The sequence below is a fragment of the Schistocerca americana genome, chromosome 5 (genome assembly GCF_021461395.2).
Source record: "Schistocerca americana isolate TAMUIC-IGC-003095 chromosome 5, iqSchAmer2.1, whole genome shotgun sequence".
In the NCBI taxonomy this organism is placed as follows: Eukaryota; Metazoa; Arthropoda; class Insecta; order Orthoptera; family Acrididae; genus Schistocerca; species Schistocerca americana.
Window position 1 is genome coordinate 258,361,747 of NC_060123.1, and position 25,463 is coordinate 258,387,209.

Genomic DNA, 25,463 nt, shown 5'->3' on the forward strand with positions numbered 1-25,463 from the left:
GCCGCTTTGAGGTATTTATTTAACGCATTTTAAGTACTTGCTCCCAGTTAATTAAATAAATAGTAGACTGCGTAATCTATATACATAATCGACAGGTCACTGATAAATGCATGGAGGATAGTATTTACAGAAACAACTAACCATTCCCTTTCCTGTTCCACTAGCAAATTTACGAGAGGAAGCGATTGTTTGTAAGCTTTTGTACGAGTCGTAATATCTGTTATATAGTCATAAAATCGCAGAAAAATAGGTCTACAGAATCAAGCCTTAATTATAAGGCGTCTCGAAATTTTTAAACATATGCAGTGTCTCTTACTAATATGATAACTATAATTAGAGCAACATAGTATGTACCCATGAAAAGTTACTATCCCTCCTCTCACATATTTTTCTTTGCATCCGTAGCAACAAGAGTAATTCACCCTCGCTATTACACTATCAACAAGCGGTGAAACACAACAAAAACTCTTGATATTATAAACTTCAAACGCTGCAGAAAGCACACACGCACAGCGAAGTCCCGAATACACGTGGCAATCCTGGTTTAATGTTGACAACATGCGCAGAACGCAATGCTCACTCCAGAGATATTTACTCTATGGCTTTGAGTGAAGTTAGTTATCTACGTCTGACATGGCGGTAACGATAAGGAAGGTTCTTTTTTATGTTAGTTTTTGTTTGTTGTTGTCTGTCGTGATCGCTGTACCGTTGTTCTACATGATGGGTGCATCCTCTCACGCTCCAGACGTTTTCTGGTTTTTGACAGCGACAAGCCCCTACATGTGGGCCATAACCGGCATAGTATCTTCTGTGGCAGTGTCTATAACTGGAGCGGCATTGGGCATTTATACGACTGGAACCAGCATCGTTGGTGGCAGTGTGAAGGCTCCGCGCATCCAGACGAGGAATCTCATCTCGATCATTTTTTGTGAAGCAGTTGCTATTTATGGCATCATCACAGCTATAATTCTCAGTGGCGCAATGAAGGAATTCCAACTGGATGAAGCAGAAAGTAATCCAGCATTTAAAGAGAGAAACTGGTTTTCTGGTTATTTGATTTTCGGTTCTGGGCTCAGCGTGGGGCTGGTGAATTTGTTTTCCGGTTTGTCCGTTGGGATTGTTGGATCAGGAGCAGCATTAGCAGACGCCGCCTTTCCAATAGTATTCGTCAGAATGCTTATTATTGAGATATTTGCGAGTGCAATTGGATTGTTTGGTCTGATTGTTGGAGTTTACTTAACTTCTAAAATACATATGGGTGACTAACAAAGAAATTGGGTGAATTGTTAACGTTGTCTTGTCACAGAACGTAATTACTGTTACTTCAGCAGTTATCTTAAAACTGTAGATACTAGTTATATAAGAGGAATTGTAAATGTAGGATTACGTGTACTCGGTTAGTTCTGTTAGTCATTATGTATTGTCTTCTATTAGTGTACTATATAATACTTAATTTTACGTGTATGGAACCCTGGAGAAAGTGTGTCAATTTCTTATCATTAATACGATTTATGTTATCTCAAGTATCGAAAATATACTAACGCTTTTATTATTAAACGTTCTATTAGCTTTTTCCGAAATAATATCTTGTTGTAATGAACCTGCCATTTTCGTAAATTGCCTTTTTTATGAGTCGTAATTCATATGTACCATACATTTTGACGTTCAGTTAACGTCTGGATTTTACATAACTTTATCATGCCTGATTCAAAGACTAACAGTAATATACCAGGTATTAGTTATATAGTAAGGTTACTTTCTTCATCACAATGTCATCTCTGTGTAAGGAAGATTCTGCTTTGACGGACCATATTTAGCACAAACAATGAGGCATATGCTACGCACCTGTTTGTTTCAGGAAATACATTTTTAACGAAATATGTAAAAAATTATGTTCCTATTATTATTCATCTTTTTGAAGATATATGCATGTCCCTTGTGTTATCAAGAATACATATTTGTCTGCTGTGACGTTTACATGACAGTAATACCGTAGTATGAGGCATAGTATTAATAGGAAGCGCAATGTAAGAAATAAGTATTTCAGATATTAATTACTACATACTTTGTTACATATTCACACTTTCCTTTTCTCCAAAAATTTTAATGTTTTCCCAAAATCTTTTAAGAGTCAAGATCCAAAGTAAAAACACGTTATCATTTAATGTGTTTTTATTTACAATCGTGACTACTAAAATGTTTGTAAAAAATTTTAATCATTGAAAAATTTAGATCGCTTTCCTCCATCTGATTGTGTTAGGAATTAAGATTTTTTTCCGTACGACACCATTATGTTTTGTGCTTTACAAGCAAGATAGACTGTTCGCGTACTGTCGCTCTCTGAATAATAATCTAAAGGAATACACAAATGGTCTTCATGGGTATCAAGCGAAAATTGTAGCACAAAATCAGTCTAAACAACAGTGATATTCAATTAACTGTTACCAACTTATACATTTCAGAAGAATCAGTCGGTCTCAGAGAAACTTTATGACCCATTTACGTTTTACCAAATTAAATTTTTTTGTGTGTTTTTCTACCTAGGGTACACAGTTTAAAATTTGCATATATTTTCCCTTTAACTGAAATTAATCTGAATGACGTTACTCATGCCAACTTTTTTTATACGGTACTGGCATCTTAACGTCCATATTCTACAAACGTCCATATTCTACCAAGTAACAAAGAGCGTTGTAAATTCGGAGGATACTCTGTTGCGGAACAGTAGGGAATATCAGTATTAAAATTGGTAATAAAAGAGATTTCATTTTCACAGCTGGTACATTAGTGTGTTTCAAAACACGATTAAAGCTCTGATTTTCTTAAAGAATAAATATGTTTTATACAACTGTAAAACATTCAGTGAATTGAATGAAACACAACTCAATCTTCTGTTACTGTTGATATTACGAGCATGGACTGTCGAGTGCACACTTCTTCCTCGTGTGATTCTCAATTCTCATTTAAAACGTTGCAAATTACCGCACTTGTTCTCTGCCCTCGTCCCCCACCATATTCCCATCTCAAACGTCTTGCAGCAGTACACTTCTCGCTGCTAACAAAGACTCGTGATGTTCCATGCAAAAAGTCATTATTTTCGCTTTGTCATTTCTACCTGCAACATTATTCAAGTAACTGTTATTATCCGTCTACGTTTTCTCTACCTCTCGACTCCTTCGTTACGAATCTGCAGAAATTAGAACAGCTAGGCTGACCATTCGTCCCGGTTTTGCTGGGACAGGCCGATTTTCACATAATTGCCCTCGTGTCCCGAGAAAACCATTCGGGACACCCAGCTGTCCCGGTTTGTAATCGAGAAACAAAATACGTTCAATAATATACTCATTTAATTAAATATTTGAGAAAAACTAGTTTCCTAAACATAGAACGTTATAGAAATACATATTTTTACAATACCTCCTATAGACTTAATCGCATTTAACTGTTCTTGTGCCTAAAGAGATGCGTTGAAAAGAAAAACCTCTTAACTTGCCGACCTTCCACTTTATGGCCCTCAAGACAAGTGAAACTAAAACCAAAGGAGGTATAAAGGTACATCACTTAAGCCATTTCTCCTAACGAGACTGCAGCCACGTGGAAGTTAATTTTACGAAGAATGTGTGCGATGCGGCTTGTGTTAATAGTGCTTATTGAATATTGCTTCGCATATATGTACACTTGCACCACAATCTGCAGTCAAACGAAATATTTAAATTTTAGTATGAAATGTATAATATGTATCTGATTATTGACTGGTAACATTACACAGTTTCTAGGTTTAACAAATTGTATCGACGTACCTACTGACTAAATATTGCAGAAACCATATCCGAGCCATGACAACAAAAAGTATAGAGCAGTCTTTTTTATTGCTAAAGAACAGAATTTTATTTATGTGTAATGTACCTACTTATTGCTTTCGAATTCACAAAATGAAGATAAATGCTTGCTATGGATTTTCCACATGCTGCATCGTCTTAGGCCTAGTATCGATTTCAAAATATCACAAAAGGTGACGAAAAAGGTAAGCGTAAGTGTAGCAATAAAGTTACCCATAAACACAAACATTTGTGTTTTTCTCTTTGAAATTTGGTCAGCCAAGACTTCGTGCAAAAAAGCATATTTCCCAACGTCTGCAACCAAACATATAGCACGGTAGCAAACAAACGTGTATTCTGAGCGAAAAAAGTGACTCGGTAGATCTTATATCCCAGAAGCCATTCAGAATCAGACCTCCTGAAAGAGTTTCGGCGTCGATTCGTATGCAACGTTCGTTGCGTCTGCATTTCCGGCAGGAAGCTCAAAACAGCTTCTATTAATATTATTGGCAGACATTAGTGAAATATTCTGAGATATCTTCTTCCGCTCTTTGAAGTGTCGTTTCGTTGTGTGGAGCATCTTTTCTCAACTCCCTGCATGCCCGCTCAGAAAGCATAAAAATGCTAAACTCCTCGTGACAAAACTTCTGGATCTTAACATTTTTATTACCTCTCAGCCATTATTAAAGGTTTCGTTCATTTTCTCATTGTTTTTCAAAAGCGTTACAGGGTTCAGAGCAATACATCAGCTCATACAACCACATTGACCAACTGCTGATAATTTTACTATGTATGCACATGAGCAACTGGGAACTCGGTATTTTCTTGTGTAAGATACGTACGTAACAAAGTATCTTGTTAGGAGCCCCTGGGATTCGTTCATTTACGAGCGAATGCATTAACTGCCTAATGGCAGAACTGATTCGTCGCTCCAGAAGTCCGTAACAGGTTGCGGGCAGACACTGGGCAGAAATCCCCGGATAGTCAAAATCCAGTAAACCATGGATTGTTTAAAGAATTGAACCCCCATGTATAAAAAAGCTTTAAAAGTCTGTTTACTTTACAAATGAGTTAAGGTGTTAAATATTTGACGCAAAGCATGTAAGCGAGAAAAAGTTTAGAAAAGACACGAAATTTTGTTTAAAGTGGTGCTCTCATTGTGAAACACCAGATGAATATATGCTGGGTAATTTCCGCTCCATTTCGCATCTCAGTGTTTATGAATTCATATGTCTTGAACTATGTGTCGTACAGTTATATAATTTTGCAGGTACATTCAGTGGTACGCGTAAATGCTATCTGCAAAGTGTGTTGAGAATAGAGGCAGTAGTAACGAAGTAGCAAATTGAAATGTCATGCCCGACGCTGAAGTTTTATGCAAAGCTAGCTTTTCACGCATCTCATTGTTTATGACGTCACATCTCCTGAACTAAGCGTCTAGCTATAATATAATTTACCTGGTACGCTCAGTGGTATAGGTGGATACCGCCTGCAACATGTTTTTGCAAACAGAGTTGGTATTAAAGAAGTAATAAATTAAAACATCTTGCTTGATGCCGAAGTTTTACTGCATACTTGCATACTTTGTTCCATTCATTCTGTTATGTCACATGGAATCATATTTTGGGATAGCGCGTCAAACCGAGCAACAGGTTTTTGAGTGAAAAAACGTGTAATAAAACTCATTTTTGGTGTAAATTCAAGAACGTCATATACAGGCCTGTTCAACGACCAAGATATTCTAACCACTGTTTTTCAGTATTTATATTCCTTAACGAAAATTGTTGCAAATAACATGTCCCGATTTTCAACCAATGGTACAATACATAGTATTAACACCGGGAAGAATAACAATCTACATGTTGTTGTTGTTGTTGTGGTCTTCAATCCTGAACTGGTTTGATGCAGCTCTCCATGCTACTCTATCCTGTGCAAGCTTCTTCATCTCCCAGTACCTACCGCAACCTACATCCTTCTGAATCTGCTTAGTGTTTTCATCTCTTGGTCTCCCTCTACGATTTTTACCCTCCACGCTGCCCTCCAGTATTAAATTGGTGATCCCTTGATGCCTCAGAGCATGTCCTACCAACCGGTCCCTTCTTCTTGTCAAGTTGTGCCACAAACTCCTCTTCTCCCCAATTCTGTTCAGTACCTCCTCATTAGTTATGTGATCTAACCATCTAATCTTCAGCGTTCTTCTGTAGCACCACATTTCGAAAGCTTATATTCTCTTCTTGTCCAAACTATTTATCGTCCATGTTTCACTTCCATACATGGCTACTTCCTGACACTTAAATCTATACTCGATGTTAACAAATTTCTCTTCTTCAGAAACGCTTTCCTTGCCATTGCCAGTCTACATTTTATATCCTCTCTTCTTCGACCATCATCAGTTATTTTGCTCCCCAAATAGCAAAACTCATTTACTACTTTAAGTGTCTCATTTCCTAATCTAATTCCTTCAGCATCACCCGACTTAATTCGACTACATTCCGTTATCCTCGTTTTGCTTTTGTTGATGTTCATCTTATATCTCCTTTCAAGACACTGTCCATTCCGTTCAACTGCTCTTCCAAGTCCTTTTCTGTCTCTGACAGAATTACAATGTCATCGGCGAACCTCAAAGTTTTTATTTCTTCTCCATGGATTTTGATACCTACTCCGAATTTTTCTTTTGTTTCCTTTACTGCTTGCTCAATATACAGATTGAATAACATTGGGGAGAGGCTACATCCCTGTCTCACTCCCTTCCCAACCACTGCTTCCCTTTCATGTCCCTCGACTCTTATAACTGCCATCTGCTTTCTGTACAAATTGTAAATAGCCTTTCGCTCCCTGTATTTTACCCCTGCCACCTCCAGAATTTGAAAGAGAGTATTTCAGTCAACATTGTAAAAAGTTTTCTCTAAGTCTACAAATGCTAGAAACGTAGGTTTGCCTACCATAATCTTTGTGCTAAGATAAGTCGTAGGGTCAGTATTGCCACACGTGTTCCAATATTTCTACGGAATCCAAACTGATCTTCCCCGATGTAGGCTTCCTCCAGTTTTTCCATTCGTCTGTAAAGAATTCGCGTTAGTATTTTGCAGCTGTGACTTATTAAACTGATAGTTCGGTAATTTTTAGATCTGTCAACACCTGCTTTCTTTGGGATTGGAATTATAATATTCTTCTTGAAGTCTGAGGGTATTTCGCCTGTCTCATACATCTTTCTCACCAGATGGTAGAGTTTTGTCAGGACTGGTTCTCCCAAGGCTGTCAGTAATTCTAATGGAATATTGTCTACTCCCGGGGCCTTGTTTTGACTCAGGCGTTTGAAGTTCTGTCACATCTACATAAAGACCTAAAATCACTTATGTTGGTCCGGAAGGGGTCCAATACTCAGGAACAAATAGTTTCAATAAATTGCCAGCAACCATTGAAGCAAAGTTTAAGCTGAGTTTGAAAGACATTTTGGTAGGCAACTTCTATTCTATGGACGAATATCTTAACAGGAACTGTTAGACCAGCTTAAGTAAAAGTCTCTATTAGTTTTCAGTTTTGACAGCACTTAGTCTCAACAGTCAAGATTAGGCATTTTGTATACGATAAATTTATTAAAAGTGCATAAGTAAGTCTCATTCTGACAGTGTATTAATTCTGTAAATAAAAGCAGTTCCAGTTTACTGTAATATCTCGACAATCTCCTGAAAAATGATCAGGGGAGTGAGTATTATATGCAGATGTTCTATGCTTTTTATGGTATACCTTCTGACATGCTCCACACTCGGTAGAATCATCTCATTTTAGGGTCTATGGAACGAAATCTGAATCTAACCCAACCAGCGAAAATGTAGTATGAGATTTTTTTTCCTTTCGTCATTCTGTGGAGGGTGTCAGCGAGAAAAATTTTCATAAAGGTTTGAAATTATGTTTGTTGGCACTCGCTAAAGTGAACTCATTGTCAAATAATGTATGAATATGTTCTGGGTAATTTGCGCGTAATGAAGGGCATAACACGCTTTCTAAGTGTAATACTTGTCTCGTTGTGTAAAGCCTGTAACATAAAATTATACCTCTTAATGATTTGATCATGACAGCGTTTTAAATTAAGTCAATAATTATATGAAATATTGAAGATCAAATGTTTCTTGCCCTTGTAAGAAGTTAGACAGGCGACCTGCAACTGTGACAGTGTACCAAGAACCGCGTTAGTGGGTTAGTAATACAGATAAAGTAAAAGAGCACATTATTAGTCACTCCTGTAATGAACAGTTCTATGGACTTCCATATGTCAAGTCAGATTAAGATGGAGGTTGACACTAAACAGATTTTAACTTTTACTTTGTATACAGGGTGAAGGGAAAATGTCGCATTTGGCGGTCGGCACGCTATTCCTCAGTCACGTTTCAAGACAGAAGTGTATATAGCAAAACCTACTCCCACCAATAGGTTTAATTAAAAAATGATTTAAAAAGTGAGGCTCTGGCAATGTTGTATCTGCGTCCAGCGTGGCCAAGAACACTTAGCATGAACTCTACACTGTCCAGAACTGTCCTATTAGCTCATTAGCCGGCACGGTAGCTCAGCGTGTTCGGGCTGAGGGGTAGCTACCCCCTGTAATAAAACAACTGCGTGAAGGGATCAACGTAGAACCCGAACGGGTGTCATCGGACGTCCACCCTGAAGGAATTCAACAATATAGAACAAAATGAGATTTAAAAAAAGAAAAGAAAGTTAGACAAGGCTGTGCCCTGGGAAAGTTCGCTGATGTTCGAGTGGCGTTTGTGCCAAACTTTCTTTTTTAAGTTAAAGCATCAAACTTTATCCAATTTACACCTCTACAATGTGATATATTGTTTATTTCTTTCTGTTACTGTTACCTTTATTTAGACATTAAGACATAAAGTAAACTTCTTACAGACGTAATCGACCACTTCGTGTCGTCCATGATAGAAGTAGAGCCTATAGAAAGTAATAGTGGATACAGAACACCGTCTGTATCCATTGAGATACAGAAAACACAATAGGTAGGCTACACTAGATCGCACTTTATGCTACGCACAATAATTCAGTTCTGTATATTTGACGTTCAGGCTTATCTTCACAGAGCAGGTACATATACGGACGAGCAACACTAACGTTAGAGAAGACGTTCAAACCGACTGCATAGCATTTGTCAACACATTGCCATTCGATCACACTTCGCAGGACACCTGCATCCATCACTGCCGACGCAGCATGCACTCGAGCTATTAGGTCGTGTACCTCTACGGGTGAAGTACTATAAACTTGTTCCTTTAAGTGTCCCCACAAATAAAAATCTAGCGGAACAAGATCCGGTGAACGTGGAGGCCAGAATTTGGACCTCCACGACCAATCCATTTCCCTGGAAACGCTTCATTTAAATAGTTACGCACATTCATTCAAATTTATGGCGGAAGACTACAATTCTGAAACCACAGCTATCGCCGAACACCAAGTGGAACGTTTTCTGCTGATTCAGGCAAAGTACTGCAAAGAAACGTTCGATACAAGGACATATACACCTTGTCTGGCAGTTGGTAAGACCCCAAAAACACTTCTCCCACGATTCAGACCCACTGGTTTATGTCAAAGCGTGCCTGAAAGTCACGTTTAGGGGTGTTCAGTTAACTTGTAATGATGCGGATGCAGTTCTTCATCACGCAACACTTGAGCAATCAGTTTTTGAGATAACTGGAACTGCATTAGAATATCACGGGTATTTCACTGAGGTGATTGGTGAACGGTTACAAGAATCACGTTTTCTGTTTTTGGAGTACTTCTAGCCCTTACTTGACCTTTGTCCATTACTTGTGGACGATGATTACTAGTTTCCCGAAGGCTTTGCTCCAGGCGACGAAAAATATTCATATTGGGATGGAGCCTTTGAGGGTACCGTGAAGTATACACACGAGCAGCAGCAGTTTGGTTATTAGATGCACCCATTACCTAAATCATATAGACATATTTTGTGTACTCCATTGGGAAGCCAACCTATATGAACTGGACTCGACCAGTTGTGGTTGAGCACTGCACAGGTAGTACACACATGCAACCAGTTTAATGGATCCCACTGTAATACGATAAGTTATTATCATGTAGCAAAACGATGTCCTGATTACAAACGGTAAGAACTGGGAAGGGATGTCTAAAATATAAAAATAGAAAAAAGGAACCCATCAAGTACTGGATCCTTACCTCCATGGTGGATGTGGGTTTAATATCCGGACAGTCTACCCAGTGAGCTTGAACAGCTGATACACGTTCGTTTGTACATTCAGACGAGCTGCACGATGTAACAGCGTTGCCAGCTCCTCGTTTTCATACATGTGTTTCCAAAATGCACCCGATGTGATTCTGCTAGATAAACTTTTGTCTTGAATCTGGATGAGGAAGTGCATGCCGAACTCGAAGTGCGGTATTTCCTCTTTATCTTACATATAGATGATACCACTCTTTGAAGTCAGTAGAAGTATTTAAATGCTTAGTATTTAGTAGTAGATAAACAGAGCAGCTGAGTAGTGCAAGATGAAGAACAGTGACTTTTTCGAGAGAAGCTGATACACATGCCATACAAATAATTCTCGTAATTTACTGAGTAGTTTAAACACTTATTGACACTAGTTTATGATATACACACATCAAAAAAAGTTTTGCATTGCCCTGGTTCCCAGAACTCCTGAGAATCGTCATTGACTGTGGATATTGTGGTCCGACAGCCGATCAGTTCCAGTCATTCCACCAGGAAGGAGGTCACAGCTCGTGTTGTCTGTAGTTCAACCATGCCTGAGGGTCAATACCGCGGTTCGATCGCGTCCGCATTGTTACTTTGTGCCAGGAAGGGCTCTCAACAAGAGAAGTGTCCAGGCATTTCGGAGTGAACCAAAGCGATGTTGCGCTACGGTCGCAGGTTCGAATCCTGCCTCGGGTATGGATGTGTGTGATGTCCTTAGGTTAGTTAGGTTTAATTAGTTCTAAGTTCTAGGCGACTGATGACCTCAGAAGTTAAGTCGCATAGTGCTCAGAGCCATTTTAGCCAAAGCGATGTTGTTCGGACATGGAGGAGATACAGAAAGACAGGAACTGTCGATGACATTCCTCGCTCAAGCCGCCCAAGGGCTACTACTGCAGTGGATGACCGTTAACTACGGATTATGGCTCGGGGGACACTGACAGGAACGCCAACATGTTGAAAACGCTTTTCGTGCAGTTACAGGACATCGTGTTACGACTCAAACTGTGCGCAATAGGCTGCATGTAAAGCAACTTCACTCTAGACGTCCATGGCGAGGTCCATCTTTGCAACCACGACACCATGCACCGCGGTACATATGGGCCCAACAACATGCCGAATGGACCGCTCTGATTTGCCATCACGTTCTGTTCACGGATGAGTGTCGCATATGCCTTTAACCAGACAATCGTCGGAGACGTGTTTGGAGGCAACCTGGTTAGGCTGAAAGCCTTAGACACCCTGTCCAACGAGTTCAGCAAGGTGGAGGTTCGCTGCTGTTTTGGGGTGGCATTGTGTACACCGTAACGGCTGTACGATACGTGAATGCCATCCTCCGACCGATAGTGCAACCATATCGGCAGCATATTGGTGCAGCATCTTCACGGACGACAATTCGCGACCCCGTCGTGCATTGACAAAAATCGTGAGAGAAAATTACTGTCTCTCATATATCTCTTTATTCAACGCGTCTGTTATTGTTTCGTATGTGTTTGATTACAACCCATAGTTTCTTCGATTTTGGTTATATCACATGTGGACCAAGGAATAAGTGCAATTACGTAATGCCCTGCAAATATTTGTAAAGGTTTTGTGGTTTTAGGCATTACATCAATCAGTCACAAGAAACTGTGTGTGTAACTCATTGATGTATCCATTTACTAGGCTCTATCGCCGTTTGTAGCAACTAGAAGGCTACACAGCCCACAAAACGGCGTTCGTATTAATCTGGCTTCCAGATAAACTAATTTATCTAGCTCAGACTTGAATGGCTTCGTATTAAAGCCGGACGAGCTCGATAAATCGTTAAGAAAACCATATTTCGTTGTTGCCGCAGTTTGATCAATTTCTACTTTAGTAAACTACGTTCTCTCTTTTTGTAAGCTGTATCGGCAAGAAAAACTGGATACACTGTAGTAAGACAATCCACAGCATTTAAGAGTTATAGTAGTGTTCTACATCTCGAAACGTTACGTGTATTGTAAGTAATCTGCAATTGGAGAGCAGACAGCATTCTCAGCGGTCACTTTTGTTATTTTTCGGTGCATCCTTAAGTACAGAGATCCGAGAAAGTAAATATTCTGCACAGTATCACGGTCAATAAGAAGTACTTGTTAATTACAGCAATCAGAGTAAGATAAAGAGAATTTAAAACACGGTAGAGAGAAATTGGAAAGTAAGTGAACTGAATTAAATGCACTCAAATGAAACGCGAGAATGGGTCAAGACGAAATCAGTGAAGATGCAGCCAGACGAAATGATTCAGTGCAAACTGACCATATATGCTGAACTTGTAAATCTAAGCAGTATGTAGTGACAGTTGAAAATCCGTGCCAGACCTGGACTCGAACCCAGGTTTCCTGCTTACAGCAAACAGTCGCCATAACCATGAATTCAGGTCCGTTTGTCTCAAGTTCCCGCAGAACCGGGTTCGAATTCCGAATACTTTTATCTCATTACCACACTTTTTTACTCGATACTTTTATTCATAGCAGTGCTTCATAACAGGTGACGTATCGAATAACACTAGTAATGATTAGTTATATTTTCATTATTTACCGAACATTTTGGCCACATGACTCAATTCCAGCACTTTCAACAACTGAACCTGACAGGCCAACAATATTATTAACGACCGGCGTGTGTTCGAGAGACAGAGCGAGTGTAGGGAACCGTTTGCGACACTTCGTCACCTTGGCAACGTTTCCAATTCTTTCACATTGGGGAATAAAACCCATTCTCTTCACAATTCGACGTGCCTCTTTTGTATCACTGTTTAAGCAGTTGGAGTACAAGAGTTTCTGAATGAACACACAGAATGGCTCCTATTAAAAATGAAACTTGGGATTTTTTTGTTAACTCGATAATAATGAAGCGAGGGGCAAAATCTGTTTAAAAAATCTTCAAGAAATACTTCAGATACGGAAAAGAGTTCAAGAAAACATCCCACTGCAAAAGCAATATATGACGACATGGTTGGAAAGAGGTCTTCAACCAAAAAATGTACTTTTGAGACAGTATTTTGAAAATTGCAGTATTTCGAAGCTGTCGTCGGAAATCACAGTGCGATACGCCGTGCTAAGCTAAAGTGTCTGGAGAATTCACTTTAAATACTTTTATAAATTTGAGAGTTACGGGCTGTTTTTTGTGTTGGATTTACAAAATTCTACCGTAAACGGGCATGTTTCATTCTACTTTCCATAAAAAATGGATCACTATCGGAAAAATGTGTGCGCTCGCTCCTTTGTGTACGAATCCAAATCCTAAAGTATCAGTCTGACTAGGATGAATTTTCTGTGTCGATGGTACCCATGAAGGAAGCCCCAATCCTGCTATTGCGGTTCCTAAATAGCATATTTCAAGTTTCAAATCAAAAAAAGAAAGTTATCCGTAGAAAACCATTGCTTGATTTAACGCTTGTATTTAAAGTTGCTTTAAGTCTACTAAAAATGCCTTGGGGGGGGGGGGGGGGAGAGAGGGTGGGGAGGAGGGGGGGGGGGGTGAAATAGTACTTCCTCTCACTATCACTCGCCTCTCGGCAGCAGCCGTCCGAAAAATATTGTCGTAGGTGGCCAGACACGTAACTGCATGCTGGCGCAAGTACGCACGAATTCCTCGCACATCCACACTTCTCAAGCATGCTCTTAGGAGCATCAGTTTAATTACTGTACCAAAAAATTACAAAAGAGAAACGTGATAATTGAGGTAAAGAGTGGTTAAAGAAAAGAAAATATATTGCAGCGCCAAAGAACTGGTATAGGCATGCGTATTCAAATACAGAGAAATGTAAACAGACAGAATACGGCGCTGCGCTCGGCAACGCCTATATAAGACAACAAGTATGTGGCGGGTGTGTGCAGTTGGAGTGATATGGGACCGCTGATACATCTAGATACGACTCTGACAGGTGACACGTACGTAAGCATCCTGTCTGATCAGCTGCAGCCATTCATGTCTATTGTTCATTCCGATGGACTTGGGCAATTCCAGCCGTCCACCACACTCCGCAGACATGAAAATTATTGAGCGTATCTGGGATAATTTGCAATGTGCTGTTCAGAAGAGAACTCCACTCCCTTGTACTCTTACGCTTTTGTGGACAGCCCTGCAGGATTCATGGTGTCAGTTCCTTCCAGCATTCCTTTAGACATTAGTCGAGTCATGTCGTGTTGCGACACTTCTGCATACTCGTGGAGGCTCTACAGTCTACACGATATTAGGCAGGTGTACCAGTTTCTTTGGCTCTTCGTTATTTCCAAATTAACTGCTCGCGGTGGATATGCTTCGGAAACTCTCTCACGGCATTGCTGTTTTTCTTCTCTTTTTCTCCATGAAATATCATATTGTTTGGCCTTGCCTATATCACAGTTCAACCTTTGTACAGAATGTAATTCAACAGGAACAAATAAAAATTAAATCAAATCAACTCAATGAGGAATGTTTTCACGAGCCAGCCTGGTCTTGGTACACACGCTCAAGCGTGCACACACTTCAACGCTTGCACAACCATGCATAACCGAAATTCGATCAAGCATCAAATTGTAGATATCGTTCTTGGGTCGGATGTCGGATGCCGTTGTTCAACTTTCATAATATTTCAATATTCAAAGACCATCATAAAGTGTGGTTAACATACTGCTGAGGTTGTGGCCTATTTATGCCATTGTAAGAAGAAATTGCGCAGGCGTGAACGCTTCAAATTCGGTGACCAATTTCACAGGTATCCTGATCGGTACCGAGAGAAACAGCTACGTCACTTGTCGGACAATGAACCAACAGCTTCGACGCATGTGCAGGCACACGCCCATCCTCAGAGGTTTCCTTCTAACTTCTGCTGGTGTAGAAGTATGAAACCGGAATTTCCCAATAGATGGTGCTAGCCGTCGGTGTAGGCCCGTGAGACCGCGTCTGCAGCGCCATCTGCTTCCTGCAATGGCTGACGACGAATGTCAACACACAGTAACCAAAGTTCCGCACATCGGCATCTGTTTCAAACCCGTAAACATATCGAGCTTTGTGCCTACGAACTACGATTTGCTGACAGCATTGGTTTTCTGTTATCATTTGAAGAAAATTGCTGCAGAGTTGCATTGAATGCTTGTGGAAGTTTCTGGCGAACATACAGTGTTTCGAGTGGTTCAAAAAACATTCAGAGGTGGTTATTTTGACTCCCCCACGCGGATCCTCTACGACCTCATTCCTTTCCCCCATCTGCTCCTTTTCCTCAAACATATCCGCTTACTCTACACCTCCCACTGTCTTGATCCCCCTCACCCCCTGGTTGCTCCTCTCCTTTCCAATCCCCGCCCTCTGCCGCGCCTTTACTGTTGTGTCCCCCCTACCCTCCACCTCTACACCCTTCATCTCCTTTCCCAAGGTGGCTTCCGTCAACTCCCCCTCCCGGATGGTGCCCTCTCTCCCTCCATTTATCCCTCCTATCAACCCTGATCCCCCCCTCCTTTCCTGTCCTTTCCCTGGGCTCCCTCTTCCCCCCTTTCATCCTGTTTTCTCCCCACCTAACCTCTCCCTGCCTCCCTTCTCCGCCCTCCCTGAGTCCTTTTCATTCCCCTCCTCTGCCTTTCCCCACTCCCTGTCACGTCTGCCCAGCGCCCGCCCCTTCTCTTATGGATTACGTCCTCCATCGGCTCCTTTCCCCCCTCCCCCCCCCACTTCGTTTTTTCCTCTCCTTTCCCCCTTTCCTTTCCTGTCGTCTGTCCAGGTCCCTCCTCCCCCCCCCCCCCATGTGCCCTCGGCTATGGTATATCATATTTGTAAAAAGTTTTTAGTGCAGTGTTCAAGTGAATGTTCAGTGTTGTTCGTCTTTCCAAAGTGTTGCGAACAGAAACCATGCTGTCGCTGGGTGTAAATTTTATATCTCTTGCGAACAGAAACCAGACTGTCGCCGTGTTTTTTTAATTGTACGTCTATTATTTTACCTATCTGCTTCTCATGTATTTTATTAGCATCATCAACCCTTTTTTTCTGTTTTCAGCTCCACGATTTTCCGCCATTTTACCATTTAAGTCACCGATTTTATCGCCTGTTTTTATTATTTATTATCTTCACCTTTTTAAAACAAATTCTGTAGGCTGAAGAGCGGCGTTCTAAGCTGCTGCCAGCCCGTCCCCTTTGGAGGGAATCGAAACTCAATAAAGGAAAAAAAAAGTTATTTTGACGTGAGAAACGACGAGCGCAGGAAACCATCGAAAAAGTTCGAAGACAATGAATTGCAAGCCGTTTTGGGTGAAAATGATATTCAGACTCAACAGGACCTCGGAGAACAGTTGAATGTGACGCAGAAAGTCGTTTCTCTTCGGTTGACAGCTATGGAAAAGTGCAGAAAGTGGAAAATGCGTTCCACACGAACTGAATGAAAGACAGCAAACAAATCGAAAGACCACTTGTGAAACGCTGCTCGCCGGATACAAAAGAAAGTCGTTTTTCCATCGAATAATGACAGTTGTTGAAAAATGGATCCTAAGCGTCGTAAATCATGGATGAATCAAGACAAACCATCGAAATCCACTGCAAGATTAAATCGCTTTGGAAAGAAGACAATGCTTTGTGTTTGGTGGAAACAGAAGGATGAGCTTCTAAAACCTGGTAAAACCGTTAACACTGACCGCTATCAACAGCAAATGATCGAATTAAATCGAGCATTACGTGAAAATCGACCGGAATATGGAAAAAGGCATCACGAAGTCATATTGTTCCATGATAACACCCCATCACACACAGTGAAACTGGTCAGGGAAACGATCGATGCGTTCAGTTGGGAAATACTATGGCGTGCGGCTTATTCTCCAGACTTGGCTCGTCCGATTACCATACATTTGCATCACTGGGACACGCTCTCGCTAACAACGCTCTAATTCGTATGTGAACGTACGAAAATGGCTCGCTGACTGGTTCGCTTCAAAAGAAGAACTGTTTTTTTGGCTTGGCATTCATAGCCTGCCGGAAAGGTGGGAGAAATGTATAAATAGCCACGGAGATTATTTTGAGTAAAATATTGTTTGTCAGTTTCAAACAACAGACGTGTAATTCCGGTTTCACACTTCTACACCTGGCATGTTGCCTCCGCGGCGTCCACCCTTGTGCGACCCACAGTTCCTATTTGGTGTTGCTGTGATTTTAACGCGGCCAGTGCTCGATCCCATGCTGTGCTAAGCTGGAATCCTGTGTCCCTCTTCAGCAGATTAGTCGAGCTGCGAATTTCCACGGAATCCTTAATAACGCCGTCCCAGTACAAAGACGTTGACAGGAGAATTTTGGTGTTTTTGTAGTCAGTGCTGTGTGCTATACTGAGGCAATGCTGAGCCACTGCAGATTTCTCTGGCTGGTTCAGACTTGTGTGTCGTCGATATTCCATGCATCTGTTTCACGGTGCGACAAGTTTTTCCAGTGTATGACGACCCCCAGTTACAGCTTATTTTACAGACACCAGGCCTTCTTAAAACAAGGTTATCTTTCGGGACGGAAGTCGAATTTAACTTTATGTTTCTTAAGAAACACCGCAGACGTATGGCAAAACAACCGTTCCTCTTTGTTCTCCACTTTCTTCCAGCTCCTCACTCTGTCTAACATGCGCTAGGTGGAACGCTTGGCGAATTTCCCGTTCAGAATATCCATTCCGTAAGAATGCGGTACGGAGATGGCGTAGTTCATTGGATAAGCTATGAATCTGATATGGCTTGTGCTCTGTGGACCAACGTCCTAAAGCACCCCACTTCATTGTGCAGGACGGTAAAAACTGGTTGTCTGTAAGTACACTACTGGCCATTGAAATTGCTACACCACGAAGATGACGGGCTACAGACACGAAATTTAACCGACAAAAAGAAGATGCTGTGATATGCAAATGATTACCTTGTCAGAGTATTCACACAAGGTTGGCGCCGGTGGCGATACCTACAACGTGCTGACATGAGGAAAGTTTCCAACCCATTTCTCATACACAAACAGCGGTTGACCGGCGTTGCCTGGTGAAACGTTGTTGTGATGCCTCGTGTAAGGAGGAGAAATGCGTACCATCAGGTTTCCGACTTTGATAAATGTCGGATTGTAGCCTATCGGGATTGTGGTTTATCGTATCGCGACATTGCTGTTCGCGTTGGTCTAGATCCAATGACTGTTAGCAGAATATGGAATCGGTGGGCTCAGGAGGGCAATACGGAACGCCATGCTGGATCCCGACGGCCTCGGATCACTAGCAGACGAGATGACAGGCATCTTATCTGCATGGCTGTAACGGATCGTGCAACCACGTCTCGATCCCTGAGTCAACAGATGGGGACGTTTGCAAGACAAAAACCATCTGCACGAATAGTTCGACGACGTTTGCAGCAGCCTGGACTATCAGCTCGGAGACCATGGCTGTGGTTACCCTTGACGCTGCATCACAGACGGGAGCGCCTGCGATGGTGTACTCAACGACGAACCTGGGTGCACGAATGGCAAAACGTCATTTTTTCGGATGAATCCAGGTTCTGTTTACAGCATCATGATGGTCGCATCCGTGTTTGGCGACATCGCGGTGAACGCACATTGGAAGCGTGAATGCGTCATCGCCATACTGGCGTATCACCCGGCGTGAAGGTATGGGCTGCCATTGGTTACACGTCTCGGTCACCTCTTGTTCGCATTGACGGCGCTTTGGTGTTACGACCCGTGGCTCTCCCTTCATTCGATCCCTGTGAAACCCTACATTTCAGCAGGATAATTCACGACCGCATGTTGCAGGTCCTGTACGGACCTTTCTGGATCAGAAAATGTTCGACTGCTGCCCTGGACAGCACATTCTCCAGATCTCTCATCAATTGAAAACGTCTGGTCAATGGTGGCCGAATTCTTGATGAACTGTGGTATCGTGTTGAAGCTGCATGGGTAGCTGTACCTGTACACGGCATCCAAGCTCTCTTTGACTCAATGCCCAGGCGTATCATGGCCGTTATTACGGCCAGAGGTGGTTGTTCTGGGTACTGATTTCTCAGTATCTATGCACCCAAATTGCGTGAAAACGCAATCACATGTCAGTTCTAGTATAATATACACTCCTGGAAATTGAAATAAGAACACCGTGAATTCATTGTCCCAGGAAGGGGAAACTTTATTGACACATTCCTGGGGTCAGATACATCACATGATCACACTGACAGAACCACAGGCACATAGACACAGGCAACAGAGCATGCACAATGTCGGCACTAGTACAGTGTATATCCACCTTTCGCAGCAATGGAGGCTGCTATTCTCCCATGGAGACGATCGTAGAGATGCTGGATGTAGTCCTGTGGAACGGCTCGCCATGCCATTTCCACCTGGCGCCTCAGTTGGACCAGCGTTCGTGCTGGACGTGCAGACCGCGTGAGACGACGCTTCATCCAGTCCCAAACATGCTCAATGAGGGACAGATCCGGAGATCTTGCTGGCCAGGGTAGTTGACTTACACCTTCTAGAGCACGTTGGGTGGCACGGGATACATGCGGACGTGCATTGTCCTGTTGGAACAGCAAGTTCCCTTGCCGGTCTAGGAATGGTAGAACGATGGGTTCGATGACGGTTTGGATGTACCGTGGACTATTCAGTGTCCCCTCGACGATCACCAGTGGTGTAGGGCCAGTGTAGGAGATCGCTCCCCACACCATGATGCCGGGTGTTGGCCCTGTGTGCCTCGGTCGTATGCAGTCCTGATTGTGGCGCTCACCTGCACGGCGCCAAACACGCATACGACCATCATTGGCACCAAGGCAGAAGCGACTCTCATCGCTGAAGACGACACGTCTCCATTCGTCCCTCCATTCACGCCTGTCGCGACACCACTGGAGGCGGGCTGCACGATGTTGGGGCGTGAGCGGAAGAAGGGCTAACGGTGTGCGGGACCGTAGCCCAGCTTCATGGAGACGGTTGCGAATGGTCCTCGCCGATACCCCAGGAGCAACAGTGTCCCTAATTTGCTGGGAAGTGGCGGTGCGGTCCCCTACGGCACTGCGTAGGATCCTACGGTCTTGGCGTGCATCCGTGCGTCGCTGCGCTCCGGTCCCAGGTCGACGGGCACGTGCACCTTCCGCCGACCACTGGCGACAACATCGATGTACTGTGGAGACCTCACGCCCACGTGTTGAGCAATTCGGCGGTACGTCCACCCGGCCTCCCGCATGCCCACTGTACGCCCTCGCTCAAAGTCCGTCAACTGCACATACGGTTCACGTCCACGCTGTCGCGGCATGCTACCAGTGTTAAAGACTGCGATGGAGCTCCGTATGCCACGGCAAACTGGCTGACACTGACGGCGGCGGTGCACAAATGCTGCGCAGCTAGCGCCATTCGACGGCCAACACCGCGGTTCCTGGTGTGTCCGCTGTGCCGTGCGTGTGATCATTGCTTGTACAGCCCTCTCGCAGTGTCCGGAGCAAGTATGGTGGGTCTGACACACCGGTGTCAATGTGTTCTTTTTTCCATTTCCAGGAGTGTATGTGTCCAATGAATACCCGTTTATCATCTGCATTTCTTCTTGGTGTACTAATTTTAATGGCCAGTAGTGTATATACTGAGGCGATAAAAGTCATGAGGTACCTCCTCATATCGAATCGGACCTTATTTTGCCCGGCGTAGTGCAGCAACTCGATCGACATGTCACGAACTCAACAAGTCACTGGAAGCCTCTGCAGAAATATTGATTGAAACGGTCTGTATAGACGTCTATAATTGCAGAAGTGTTACCGGTGCAGGATTTTGTGGACGAACTGAACTCTCCATTATGTCCCATACCTGTTGGATGGGATTCATGTCGGGCGATCTGAGTGGCCAAATCACTCGCTCGAATTGTCCGGAATGTTCTTCAAACTAATCGTGAACAATTGTGTGCCGGTGCCATGGCACATTGTAATCCATAAAAATTCTAACGTTGTTTGGGAACATCAAGTCCATGAATGGTTGCAAATGGTCTCCAAGTAACCGTAAATAATCATTTCTAGTCAGCGATCGGTTCAGTTGTACCAGAGGAGTCAGTCCATTAAATGTAAACACAGCCCACACCATTATGGAGCCACCACCAGCTTGCACAGAGCCTTGATGACAATCTGTGTCCATGTCTTCACGGGGTCTGTGGCACAGTCGAACAGTAGCATCAGCTCTTACCAACTGAAATCGAAGCTCACCTGACCAGGCCACAGTTTTCGAGTCGTCTAGGGTCCAACTGATATGGTCACCCGCGGAGAGGCGCTGCAGGTGACGTTGTGCTGTTTGCAAACGCACTAGCATCGGTCGTCTGTTGCCGTAGTCTATTAACTCTAAATTTCACAGTGTGCTGTTCTAGCGGATACGTTCATCGTACGTCCCACATTGATTTCTGCGGTTATGTCCCGCACTGCTGCTTGTCTGGTAGCACTGACAGCTTTGTGCAAATGCCTCTGCTCTCGGTTGTTAACTGGTTTGTGACGAGAGGTATTCTCAGCACACTCTTGACAATGTGGATCTCGGAATGCTGAATTCCCTAACGATTTCCGAAATGGAATGTCCCATGCATCTAGTTTCAACTAGATTCAAAGGTTCAACTAGATTCAAAGTCTGTTCCGTCCTGCCGCCATAAACTCGTTGGGAACCTTTTCACATGAATCATCTGAGTACAAATCGCAACTCCGCCAGTGCACTGACTTTTATACCTTGTGTATGCGATACTACCGCCGTTTGCTTATATGCATATCGGTGTCCCATGACTTTCGTCACCTCCGTATTTGTTGGTTTAGGGTATACAGTGTGCCCATAGGACCGTACTGTTTCCTCCACATCACGTCCAGGAGTTGAAACCAACGTGCTTTTGGCAACATGTGGGTGGGGCACCTTTGTAAATATGGCCACGTGGGACTGCATCGGTGGATTCGTTTTCTCAGCAAGGATGGGCGCGAACACGTTTATCGGCAGAGATCTCTGGGGCGGCCGACGGCAGCGCACAATGCGATTAACGGCCTTTGTGCGTGCGTCGAAGCTGTCAGTTGTTGGTTCATCACTGGACAAGTGGTATAGCTGTCTCTCTCGTTACCGATCAGGATATCTGCGAAGTTTGTCACCGAACTTGGCGCGTTCACGCCTGTGCAGTTTCTTCTTAGACTGGCATAAATAGGAGGCTTTGGTCACAGCCCAGCTGGGACATAGTGAGCTACTTCCTGCTCTCACGTCCACGCCTCCCGCCACGTCCGACGCTGGCTGGCCCAGTCTACAAGCAAAAATCTGCACCAATATGGCAAAAAATGGATATAATAGGGTTTATGATCCTTCTGCAACAAATTTTAAATCAATATTGAAATATTCAAAATGGTGGATCCATTACGGCGAAAAGGATCTGGAAAAAATTAATGAAGTGGACAAAAATTGTTTTCAGTGAACATTTATAATTTTGATGGCAAACTTTATCACAAAGCTGTTTCTATTACTGTCTGCATTACAGAAATAATTATATTAATAACAAAAATGGGAAGTTTTGTAAGTCTTGTCAATCTTCTTCCTATTGTGCTTCTTGTCCTTCGTGTCCTTTTTCTTCATCATATTCTTCCTGACCGATATTTGTATCCTCTGCATTGTCCTCAGCATCTGATTCCTCGTAATCCTCTATAGGTGATATGAAGAGGGCAACAGCTTTCAATGACAAAGTTTTCGATTTCCTCGAAGATGATTTCCACAAAAAAGAAACATGTAATGGTAAAATATAATTTGACAAAATTAAATTCATCATGGAAAAGCTTACAGATATGAAATAATGTATTCATTTTGTAAAGAGTACTTTCTAACAATTTCAGTGTATTTGAAATACAATTTTATATTTAATAATTATATTTTTATTTTGTAATAGCTTATTAGCAATGTTACAGTAATAACAACTGTATTATTATGAGCGTATTTTCGTGTTATTCCTAATTTATCAAAATTCTAAATTCTACTTTCTCAGTAAAAATAAAGGCATTTTGAAACAATAGCTTAAAAATAGCTCAAAGTCGGAGTTGCTACTAGCAACTGGATTTTAAGGCTGATTCGAGAAGATAATGGTACATGCTTAAGGACGGAATGAAAAAGAAGGCGGAATGTCGGTGGAATATAAAATGTATCTTTTTTTTTTTTTTTTTTTTTTGATCGCGTTTTACAAGTTTTTGCTTTCAGTCCAGTAAGATGTTAATTAATAAAACCAATTGTTAACTAATGATAAAAAAGTGAAATAATTGTTGGAATTAAGTGTATACCTTCTGGAATAGCCTCCACTGAAAAAAATTTCGCCTGATTATGATGAACGGAAGTATTTCATCCGAACGAAATTGAACCTTTGAAAGACACAGCTGGCAGCTTCTAAGACCAGAATTCAGTAGTCCCATTATTTCTCTGGCCAACCTATTCGACGAAACTTCTTAAGTCTGTACTTTTTTAAAATTTATAACCACTTTTTCGGAATTCTGACCCAATGTGCGCCTGTACGTGGTACCACTTGCCTGGCTGTACACTCTGACGCTGATTGGAGTCCTGGGCTTCCGCCTTCCCGACACTCGCCACCAATGATACGCCGTTTGCACAAACATAAGTATGCATCTGTCTTCAACGGTGCCGAAGTGTGCCGCACTCCTTGCTGGTCAGCCACTGTAGGCTTGCGCCCACAGACACCCGATCCAGTTACCTGCACAACATCGCTGCTGGGTCCTGACCTGCGGCAACGCACATTCCTCACCATGCACGGGTGGGCATCTCAGCACATCTTTTGTCACGCCAGAGAAGCCTATCCATGTTGCAGAACCATGAAGAATAAATACGTTGCCAGACAATGCTGTTTAACTGATGCCTTTGGGCATATGACAGCCACCCTCACCGTCTCCCTGAGCTCGACATCCTTTACCTGTAGTGCCACCACCTCACTTATTCAGCCTGCACGCCCACTAAAATCCTGAACCTGAGGATGATCACTACTGCCGGCTGTTAGAAGTGATCCTGCCGCTGACACAGTTACGAATGGCGCCAGTTTGAGACATCACTATCATAACCACAGCAGATTTGCCCATCTTGAAGTCAAAGCTTCACACAGCGCAGCAGCGCAGGTGGTGAGTGAGAAGCATTTTTTTAACATTGTATTTGATTTTTTCATTATATAATTAATTAGGCATGGTGGTAATTGGGATGTTCATTTTAATTTGAAGGTAACTCTTGTACAGCATTGTGAACCTTCTGTCCTGTCTTAGTTTAGGGATAGTTTTTGTGAGTTGTATTTTACACCTGTGAGGTGTGCAATTTGCAGTGTTCCTGGACACGAATTGCCATGCACGAAGCTGTTCCAGCAATATGTTTCACTTGTCGACGTTGTGGTCATTTCTCATGAGGTTGTAGTGAATGCAGATAGGCTATGACACGTCAAAAGAACTAAAGTAACTTGTTGTGTACTGCATACTCTGTAGTGTGAATCTGGTGTTCACCTCCTTTTGTATTGTATATTCCTTTCTGGTTCGGGTAGGAGTAGAATATGCAAGAAGCTGGTAGAATCACGCATCATTAATACGGGTGATTCTGTTGTCTCTATGATGGAACAGACTGTTCGGTTACAAGCTGCACTTGAATAGAAAACTGGGCAAGTAGAATATTTCAAAAACCAGGCAAAAATACTGTGTGCTGAGAAACAACAAGTACTGGGGTAATTAAGACTAGACTTAGTGTTCCCTCCCCTTCTATAGACCCTGCAACAGCAAATTTGATACATGCTTTCTCTAGAATGGCAACAGAGAATTGTGTTTCTCAATGACTTTTTAGCTACAGCGACACTGGATGGCTAGTCTCCGTAGGGCCAATATGCGGTTGATTGGAGAGGCTATGGCGTATGTTACTTACCATGACACCCCATGGCACTTTGAAAATTCGAACAGTTGACTGAGGGGTTATGACTGTGGGATTGTAAGGAAAATAGTGCTCGCTTCTTTAGGGAGAAACTGAATACGTTAGCTCAGGAACGTAATAAGTCCATCGATTCACTCTCCGACAGGATCCGAAAGATCAGTTTTCAAACACATGAGCTAACACATAATGAGGAAGTCTATGGTGCCGTGAAGCTGAGGATAGGCCTCTCTATGTATTTTTGTGTGGCATTATCACTGAAATGTCGCATAGTGGTAGGATAGAGAATCCTACTGGTTTGACCACAGCTATTAGGTCCACACACAGTTGGAAGAAATAAATATAGCAACTAATAGTCATAGTGACCATTGTGTGTTGGTTTCAGTAATAAAACGTCACAGATGTGCTCTCGAGGCCCGTCTCCAACAAAATTGTCACCCGCCAGAATGCTAAGAGAGTAGACAAGTAGGTCACAAAGCATGGGAGTGCACGACTAAGAAACGAGAAAACCGGTATCGGAAAAACATTTGTTAAACACGAACAGACTGTCAGAA

General features: G+C 42.6%; 1 protein-coding gene across 1 annotated transcript; it reads left to right on the forward strand.

The window, feature by feature from the left end:
- Positions 1–720: 720 nt before the first annotated feature.
- LOC124616306 (V-type proton ATPase 21 kDa proteolipid subunit-like) lies at positions 721–1,266 on the forward strand. Its single transcript, XM_047144610.1, has one exon. The coding sequence runs from the start codon at positions 721–723 to the stop codon at positions 1,264–1,266; it is 546 nt and encodes a 181-aa protein (XP_047000566.1).
- The last annotated feature ends 24,197 nt before the right edge of the window (positions 1,267–25,463 follow it).

Bases quoted from the DNA above. Each gene is read 5' to 3' on its own strand.
- LOC124616306 (XM_047144610.1), top strand. From the start codon at position 721: ATGGGTGCATCCTCTCACGCTCCAGACGTTTTCTGGTTTTTGACAGCG.